At 42.4% G+C, this 10,211-nt stretch overlaps 1 protein-coding gene across 1 annotated transcript; it reads left to right on the top strand.

Moving 5' to 3' along the window:
* Positions 1–3,825: 3,825 nt before the first annotated feature.
* LOC310815261 (uncharacterized protein) lies at positions 3,826–7,171 on the top strand (the record flags this gene model as incomplete). The annotated part of the gene is made up of 2 exons (XM_083684998.1): positions 3,826–3,850; positions 5,711–7,171. The coding sequence occupies 2 exons, from the start codon at positions 3,826–3,828 to the stop codon at positions 6,784–6,786; spliced, it is 1,101 nt and encodes a 366-aa protein (XP_083541124.1). The 3' UTR covers positions 6,787–7,171.
* Between the last annotated feature and the right edge of the window lie 3,040 nt (positions 7,172–10,211).

Here is a 10,211-nt window from a genome sequence, read left to right on the forward strand (position 1 = left end):
GAGGGAGGAAGCTCGAGCCGAGTGGAGGGCCTCCGTGACAGCGAGGAGAGCAGTTTCAGTAGAGTGCCCAGCTTTAAAGCCGGATTGGTGGGGGTCAAGGAAGTTGTTCTGAAGGAGGTAGTTAGACAGTTGGTTAGAGACAGCACGTTCAAGGGTTGGGAGAGAGAAGGGACACCGGTCTGTAGTTATGGACAGCAGACGGGTCAAGAGTTGGTTTCTTGAGAAGAGGCTTGACTCTGGCTGTCTTGAAGGCAGCTGGGACAGATCCTGTGGATAGAGAGGAATTGATTAAGGTGGTAAGGAACAGAAGGAGCTCTTTGGAGATGGATTGGAGAAGGGGGAAGGGGATAGGGGGGGCGGGTGGTTGCCCGCTTGGATGTGACCAGTTTTAGAACATCATCAGGGGAGAGGGGGGAGAAATCTGATACACCAGAGACTGGGTGTTGCACAGTGGGTTTGGGAGGAAAGGTAGCATTGTTGGTGAGAGGTAGAGGGAAGGAGCTGCTTATGTCATCAACCTTCTTTTCAAAGTAGGTGACAAAGTCATCGGCAGACAGAGAGGAGGGAGGAGGAGGATTGAGGAGTGAGGAGAAGGTGGAGAACAGTTTCTTTGGGTTAGAGACAGAGGATTGAATTTTGAAATGGTAGTATAAAGCTTTAGCAGCTGATGCAGATGAGGTGTAGTTGAGGAGGAGAGAGAGATAAGGGTCTGGATCATCAGGAAGGCCAGATTTTCTCCATTTCCTCTCAGCTGCCCGGAGCCCTATTCTACAAGCTTGCAGGGTTTCAGACCGCCAGGGAGCGTGTGGAGTGGATGGTGCCGGCCTTGAGATCTGTGGACAGAGAGAGTCGAAGGATGAGGAAAGAGAGGACAGGAGGGTGGAGGAAGCTGCATCAGTGGAAAGAAGAGAGAAGGATTCAAGAGGGTAGGGCGGATAAGACAGAGGGAGAGAGAGCAGTGAGTGAGAGCAGTGAGTGAGGTTGCGATTTGAGGATACAGTGTGGGTAGAGACTGGCTGGGAGGGTGAGCATTTGAGAGGGAGGGAGAAGGATACAAAATGATGATCAGAAACCGGAAGAGGGGTAACAGTGAGGTTTGAGGCATGGGAGGATCTTGTGAAGACAAGGTCAAGCTGATTGCCCGCCTTATGAGTGGAAGGAGAGTGGGACAGGGTAAGGCCGTAAAGCTTCTCCGACTGGATGTTGAAGTCACCCAGTATTGTAAGCGGTGTGCCGTCCTCAGGGAAGAAGCTGAGAAGGACATCCATCTCATCTAAGAAGTGGTCAAGCTGACCTGGTGGACAATAGATAACAACAATGTGAAGTTTGACAGGGGAGGTGATAGAAACAGCATGGAATTCAAAGGTGGAAATGGACAGGTTTGACAGGGGAAGGACATTATGTAACCACTTAGGCGAGATGAGGAGTCCTGTTCCTCCTCCTCGACCAGACAGTCTAGGGGAATGAGTAAAGGTGTAGGCATCAGAGAGGGCTGCCGGAGTAGCTGTGTTATCCGGTGTAATCCATGTCTCTGTGAGAGCAAGGAAGTGGAGAGACATGAAGCAGGCATAGGCTGAGACTTGGCCTACCCTACTACAACCTGATATTACAGTGTATTAAAAGATGGGAGTGGTCTGCACAGGCCACACCTCTCTACGGACACATCACATGGTATCCCCTGGCTAAGCTCTGATGATGTGTTGCTGCAGGCTCCTGTGTGTTCATAAGGTATCGTCACATCAGCCAGAGTATGGAGAAATCACTCTCAATTCCTGGCCTTCTTCTGACTCGCATCCATCAAAGAGACACTGGATCATTGCATGGATGATTTGATGTTTTGTACAGGTCACTGCCGTGTTTGTGTGGGCATACGTGAATGTGAGTGAGCATGTGTTTTGTGTGCCTATGTGTTGGTGTTGTGTGTCATTCAAACAGCGGATGTAATTTGTTGAGCCAAAACGGCACATAAGCAGCGCAGCTGACGCTGGTCTCCACTCATGCGTGCCCGCATTAGTGTCTCTTTACGCTTAACTGGCTCAATGGTGCCACAGAGCACTTTCTCTACCACATCATATTCACTAAAATGGCCTTGTTCTGTGCTGCTTCAGGTGACGCTGCTAGAGCCTATGTCCGGCTCAATAGATTGACAGGTAGAACAGATGAGAGGCGGTATGTGATTCATGTTTTTTCCCAAAACCTCACATGTGATCGGCAGTCCCAGAGCCACATCTGTGGAGCTTCTCTCCCCTGGCCGTGGCTGGACCAGGATGTCGACAAGCGTTAGTCACGTACAATCTGCTCTTGCTTTGATTAATTCACCCCCCCCCACCTTCATTTGTTTCTCCAACCTCTCCCCCTCTTTCTTGCTGTCTGTGTGAGGTGTCACATTTGATCTGTCGGTTAGTGTGAACGTGGGGGTCTCACCATCTCGTGCCCATCTGTCCCTGGCTAACAAGAACACTGCAGTACACTGATGCAAATGTTAGCAAGTTTGTTGGACAGCTTGGACAGCTTGGACAGCTTGGAAAGCCTGGCTTTCTGTGTGAAGTGTCTGTCTTAACAGTCTTTCTCACACTTCATTCCCACGAACTTCAGTGACCTCACACATATCCCAAGTTGAATTGCTCAAATTGGCAATAACTTTGAGAGAATGTGCTGGGTGTTGTTAGCTTAGATTATTCATTTGAATAAGAACAGTCTGGGGTGAGTTTCAAGAAAGCTTTGTAACACTATGATCACCTTGAGTCAATTGCAGTTTCTCTCTTTCTCTCTCTCTCTCTCTCTCTTTCTCTCTCTCTGGGTTAGGGTTACTTCATACTGTGACCTATTTCGTAGGTGTTTTCAGGATGCAAGATTAGAAAGTTTGGCAGTATGTGTGCTGAACATGGTTGAGCTACAGGTGAAGGCTTTTCAGTATGAATTGTAGTATGGTGAAATGTGTTGCTTACTGAGTACATTTTCCTAAACAGTAGGCTCTAAATAGTATGAAGTATGGTTACTGTCTAGTAGATATTTTTAGCAAACAATATGCGGTATAACATTTCAGACATGGCCTCTTTCTCAGAAAGAGACTAGTGGAAACAGGTTTAATGGATTTTGGGGGGTCACTCACTGCCATAACTGCAAGTAATTACTCACAATCATTCTAATGTGATCGAATGTAACCCAAACTTGCAACCCAAACATTGTCAACCCACATCACAATCTTCTCCATCATTAAACAGTGAAGGACATTGTATCATTGATAGTACTTTATTCGTGTCAAAACAGCAGAAAGATATTTAACTCAAAGACAGATTTAGTACATTACAGTACTATGGTGTATGTTGGTTTTAAATGAGTGACTCGCCCCCTCTGCTGGTCACTACTGAACTTTCAAGAGATAATTTGACTGTCAAAGCTAAACCCATTTACGCTTGGTCTGGTTTAGTGGTTCGGACAAAGATTATTCAGGCATCCATTTAGATGAGCGGTACATTTTTACACACATTAATCCATTACAATTTTAATCCATCAACAACTGTAGAATTATAAATAACTGGGTCATAATAAGTGGTAGAAGAGATGTGCAGGGTATCATTCAGACATCACAGAAGGACCATAAAGTCATTTTTACCCCATATACAATTTCCTCCTCATTGGTAACGCTCAACAATCCTTTTTGCTCACACCACCTCTTTATCAATGACAGTGGGGTGTAGAAAGATTCACTGTTTAAGAAGCAGAAAGAAGCGTGACCACAGTCTAGCCTGTTCAGGGTAGCATATTAGCGCAGGTTTCACCTCTGGATGTTCCAGCCCCAGCTGTTTGTCCTAGCAGGTCTTCATGTCCCAAGGCTCAGATGGAACAGGTGACAGTTGGGACAAGGAGTCAGAGGTCTCTGTGGGGGATGTCATCATCACCCGGTAATCCTGGGCAGGGATTACAAACTCATCAGGGTTTTCTTATTTTAAAAAAATCTCTCTCTATATATATATATATATGTATATATATTTACATTCAGCCCCTAGTCTACGAGGTTGTCTGCAGCTGTAATCCCTCTCCAGATGAGCATATCTAATATTCACAGGACACACCTGCTTCATAAGGAGTGAGTTTGACTGACTGTTTTCACAGATGCTTTTCAGGGCTTTCACTCTGTCCTTCAACATGGACAACAGTCACTGGACACTAAAAGGACACTAAAAAGGACAAGCAGGAAAGGTAGGCCTATTTGTTGTTTCTTTGAGTCTTACTCTGGGTGATGTTGCCATATACAGTACATTAGTGTATATGACTTTATTCAATCATCTTGTTGATAGAAATCTGCAAAAAGACAAATCCACCTATAGGTCAGGTTCTGTGCCTCTAAGGAAGAAGATTCTTTAATGAGAGCATCTTTAACTAACAATAGAGTGCTTATGATGACTATACGAGATGTAATTGCATTGTTCAAGCTTACAAGTTTTCAAGTTACAAGTTTACACATTGTAACTCAGGCAAAGAAAATATATAACTTGTGAACTGTTGCAACACTGTCTATATAAGTTGTAATTCCTGTGCATTAGGTATGCACTGCTATTGTAAATTACTGAACATTCTCAATGATTACATGTCTGTTCAGTCAGTATTGTATAAACACAAAGTATATAATGTTTTAGAGTATAGTTCTGTCACAATTAAATATCAAGGGTCTGCACTTCCAGTTTACAGTCACAGTTTCCAGGTCATGTCTTGCTGGAAGGTTACAGCAGCACAGTATAGTCAGGCCATAATGAAACTTAAACCCAGCATAGCTCTCTGTTGTCTGGCATAACAGACACCTGATATTTTAGCACAGGAGAATCTATCCACCAGCATCATATGAAAATTAGCCCCATCATTCAGTTGCCATCTCAGTCATCAGGGTATAGTTTCAAAAGCAAGCTGACACCTCTATTAATGGAGGTGCATGGATGGGGATTTGTCTAGTTTGGGGATTTGGCTGGCATTACTATAATCTGAGATCAACAGGTTATATCTGATGCATCAACGACATAAATCCAAGATCCACTCCAAATAAATAAAGTGTTCTTCGAGGTATACTTATCCTCTGTTTCTATGATATTTTGAGTGATTTAAATAATTGTCATTCATTGTCATGTACAACAGAAGACAATAAAATCACAAACTTAATAACCTAATCTTTTCTCGTATACATGAACACACATAATTCATGAATTCAAGACAGGATGTATCAACAGTGAGACAGTGTCAGCTAATGGTCAGATGTTGTCCCAGTTTACAGGCAATCTCTTAAACCCCCCTTTCCATACCCCCTCCCATTGGCCCTGTAAATAATTCACAAGCTCCTCTCTCTCTCTTTCTCTCTCTCTCTCTCTCTCTCTCTCTCTCTCTTTTGTTCTCTCTGTCTTTCTCTCTCCTGTCAACAGCTCTAGCCTCGAACAATAGGGCCTGATTCTCTCCTAAGGGTGCAGACGTTCTCCACCTGCAGCAGACTTTCTGTTGACAGACAAACAGCAGGGTGAATACTCCAGTCCTGCTGGTTTCCACACACAGGTAAGGCATCAATATATGCTTAAACTCACTTTTAAACAAAACTGCCATAGCCTACAGTACATGGTTGATGTTTTTTTAGTGCATTTCAACTCTAATATTAGGTATAGTGTGAGTAGACCAATAGTTCAGCCATATCTTACACAGTGAAATCTCTCTTTTTTCAGAATATAAGGAGCCAAAATGCAGTATTATTTTCTTCTCCTTCTGTTGATGGACATGTATTCTAAGTCTCACATGACCTCATGTGAGAAAGGTTGTGACTGTCGAGGGGAATTGAAGTTGACCATTTGTACCAATGCACTCTTAATACAAGTTCCTGGTGATATCCCTCCTTTCACCGAACACTTGGACCTGTCTGAGAACCAGCTCACCTTTATCCCAAAGAAGGCCTTCCAGATGGTGCGCAAACTCAGAGTGCTGTTCTTACATGACAACAACATCAGTGCTGTGGCTGACGGTGCCTTCTCACAGCTGGAGAACCTTCAGAGACTGGACCTGAGCCGGAACCGGATCTCCTCCCTGAGTGAGGGCTTCTCCCTGGGTCTGGGTTCTCTGAAAGAGCTGCTGCTCGCACAGAACCATCTGAGCAGCTTAGACAGCAAGAGCTTCCTGCACCTGGACAGCATGCAGAGACTAAACCTGACAGGCAACTCCATCCATTCCATCCAGATGAGGTCGTTCGGCTCTATGAGCACCTTGCGCCAGCTTCACCTGGAAGACAACCAGCTGAGCTCCCTCAAAAACGGAGTCTTCTCTATGCTCAGGTCCCTGGAGGTGCTCAACCTTCAGGGAAACCTCATCAGCCAAACAGACATGGGGGTCTTTTCGCCTCTGATTAGCCTGGCCCTGCTGAACCTGGCCCACAATCACCTGAGCACCGTCAATTTCAAAACCTTCCTGGGCATCCACTCCTACAGCACCCACATCCTGCTGGAGGGGAACCCGTGGAACTGTGACTGCGACCTGCAGAGGGTGTTCCGGAAACTGAGAAGCATACAAAGATTCTTCCTTGATGACTACTATAACCTGAGCTGCAAGGCACCAGGCGAACTAGAGAACTATCGTCTGATGGATGTCGACACAGAGCTGTGTATCGCTGAGACAGTCACGGTGCTGATTATTACCATCACAGTGGTAATAACAGTGCTCTTTGCCATGGTCATGGCAGAGAGAAAGAGGAAGAAGAAAAAAAGCGGTAAACATTGGACACAGCAGGGTGACCTGTCAGATGAGTCTGAGAACTCATGATTTCTCTGGAGCGATCAAAATCCTTTTGATACACACGTGTACAGCAGCATTCAAGGCTAACTAAGATACAGTGAATTGCCATATAATGTATGAAGGGAGTTATAATGTGTGTTTATAACCTCAGCATCACTTTTGGTCACATTTGGTCAACTGTCTTATTCTCTTGCAGTGTTCTCAATATCACCACAAAAGGAGTGAGCAAATGACTGTATTTCTGAAATATCAAGTAACGAAAATGTGTTTTTATTTATTTGCTTAAGCCTCTCCACAAACTACCTACTGAATGCTTTACAACCCAACCCATGATAATGAGTTTCAATCAATATTGCACACATACTATACAATTTTAGTTTGTAAAATATGTCTGACCAGTTGCAAAGACCCTGTGTATTACCTACCTAGTTTGTTGTGTTGTATTAGATCATTTGCTACTGTCCTTACATTAAATAAAACAAAAGAGAAAAGGTGGTGGTTTTTGTCGTATTATATTAGGTCAAGATACTGACATTTGATTCAGTTCCATATTTTGTTTACTGCAAATGTCTCACTAGATAACACCTGCACACTCTGGCTGGTTCCCAGACACAGATTGAGCCTATTACTGGACTAAAGGCCATGTTCAATGGAGATATCTATTGGCAGTGCTTTCTAGAAGAAGGCTTAATCTACATCCAGCAAACCGCCTCTAAATGTTCAGATAAGCCTTTGCACCATGTGCAAAGTTACAGCTGTTTTTTGCAAGCCCAATTACAAACATACAGAGTATTGTATGTAACATAGTATTACTACTTTAATAACTAAACAATAAAAATAAGTGAGAAAGTGAGTTGTGTGTAGGCTATCTGACACTTGTTTCTCTGTACAGCCGTCGAAGCGTCCCACTCACCCAGCATGGGCAGAGTTCTGACCATAGATATAGAACAGATGCAATAGACACACTAATGCTGGAATGGAGCAATTTGGCAGCCATCTAACTATGGTCCAGTTCTAAACCAGCTATAATAGGAACCTATGGTAGAAGTGGTATGTATAGTTTATAACTGGTGTATTTCCTTAATATGATTTAGATAAGAATTATATTACACTGGAATGTGTGTATAAACACTGTGCCTTTCTAAAATATAATGTTAAACATTTTAAGTCATTTTCAAATAATAACACCATCTATACCATAAGTATCAAAAAGCAGTTTTAAGGTAAATTAAGTTGAGTCTATCTGTACATTTTAAAAGTGTTTTTTTCTTGCTCTAATGGTTTAAGAGCAGTAGCTTCTCTAACCAGATGCACAATGACATGCAAAAAAATTCTCTGACTTGCTTTTATGAACGCCAATTGTTTGCCAATAATCAAGAATTTCATTCTCAGATTAATTAGGTAAAAGACTATTTTTGTCTTTCTTATTCAACCTCAGTAATGTGTCTTTAACGTTCACTGAAGTCCATAACTCAAACAATTCATGCACTTTTCCCTTGCCATTATGTTCATTCAATGTGGAGAGTGATTAGCTGAAATTATTAAAGCACGGTTTCTACAGACATCCGAGGGTTTACAAGAACCAAAGGTATATCGGTCCTGATAAAAGGACTCTTTTATAATGCTATTCATGTTATCCCTACAAACAATGGGATTATAAATACCAACTACCTGCACAGTGGACCAATAAACAACCAAATGTATGAATCAATTGAATGTAATTTCAGCATCGCATCATGTCAGGGTCACCAAAACTGTAGACACGTACAGAGGGCCGGTTACAATAAGACTGGCAGGAAAATGTGGCTCTGTATTTCTAATAACAAAGCATATGTAATATTAATAATCTGTTTCCTTTCTAGATAAAGAATGGCCAAGTGAGAATAAATCAGATGAGGCTTTATTAACATTGTAAGTGAATACTATTCTATCTATTACAAGGCAAATACATGATAACGAAATGTTACAACCTACCCTATGGTAAATGAGAGATAGAGAGAAAAAACAAGCCACATGGCCTGTATACTCACAGACCCACAGTTTGAACCACAACAGCAAGGAAAGAGAAAGATCTGCTCCTTAACATTCTGTTTTATGCCCACATTTCACCCATCAATATTCAAATCAGATGAACCTCATCTTATCAGTGATACTCAGTATTCAAACATTCTTAAACAGAGTCACTCAACTTCAAAATGAGAGTTTACAATGGCCATCAAAGGGATCAAAGAAGGGAGGCACACTAGGTTTGTCTGCCTTCAGCAACAGCACCCTCTAGGGTAGCACCATGGTGTTAGGGTTAGGACAATAATTTTCCGTCTTCCTCTGCCTTCATTAACTTAAATACAAAACCTAGGAGGCTTGTGTTTCTCACCCTCTTCCATAGATGGGAGCTCATGCAGTATGAACATCTTGGACATCCAGTCAAAGGATCAGAGAATGAATCCAGTACTACAGCGATAGCATTGTAGTGCACACTGTGATGAGTAGTTGACTCAAAGAGAGAGAAAGACAAAGGTTTAACAGTTTTGAAGGAATTAATTTGTTAAAGGACTAAGGAGAAGGAGCAGAAAGAGAGAGAGAGTCAGAGAGAGCTATCTATTTTATCATAGGATCAATATGGGAATCTTTACATTACTGGGTTTAAGAGCTATTGAAGATTAAACAAATCCTGTATAAAGAATTTTCCATTCGCCCCTGATTAAGAATATATGACTGCCATAAACATGTCACGCTGGGTTTAAGACGTATTAAAGAGTGAAGTTTGAAACCATTTTTATTTTTTTTAAAAAGACATAAAAGACATAAAAGTTGTAGATTTGTCTCCATCCGCCACTGATTAAGAATACATAGTTGTCATAGCCATGTCACGTTGGGTTTAAGAGTTTGAAGAGAGAAAAACGAATATTCAATATAAAACTAACTTTACCTAGGTTTAACCTCATAGTAATTGTTTGATTTCAAATCCAAACTTTTGGACTATAGAGCCAAAAGAAGAAAAAATGCTTCACTTCACATACGCAGGGCACTGTATCTCCCCTCCTGTGCACCTGCTAGGCTGTCAACCTCATTATGATGATCATACCCGGGCTGGGTGTGTAGTAAATAGCCTAAAACCTATCGATGTCATATTGAGCTGAGTGAATGGTATATGAATGACAGTCATTCAATATGTAGTAATAGAAATAAGGCCATACAAAAAAAAAAAATCGTCCTCCCTAATCTTGAACGAGACCAGCCACGACTGCTATGCTTCCATAGCTCTGTCTATGCATTTGAGAGTGGTTACATTTCTCCAGCCATATCCCTCAGCTGTTTACCCAACAAAAGAAGCGGGGAGACAGGTTTGTTTGAATCCCAGATCTCCCCTTTAACAGACAGGAGAGACGTCACGACATGCCCATCCTCTGCCTACGAACCAGGTGGGAGTCGAGTTCCATTCAAGAGTGAAA

Source organism: Argentina silus (genome assembly GCF_951799395.1).
Source record: "Argentina silus genome assembly, chromosome: 14".
Lineage (NCBI taxonomy): Eukaryota > Metazoa > Chordata > Actinopteri > Argentiniformes > Argentinidae > Argentina > Argentina silus.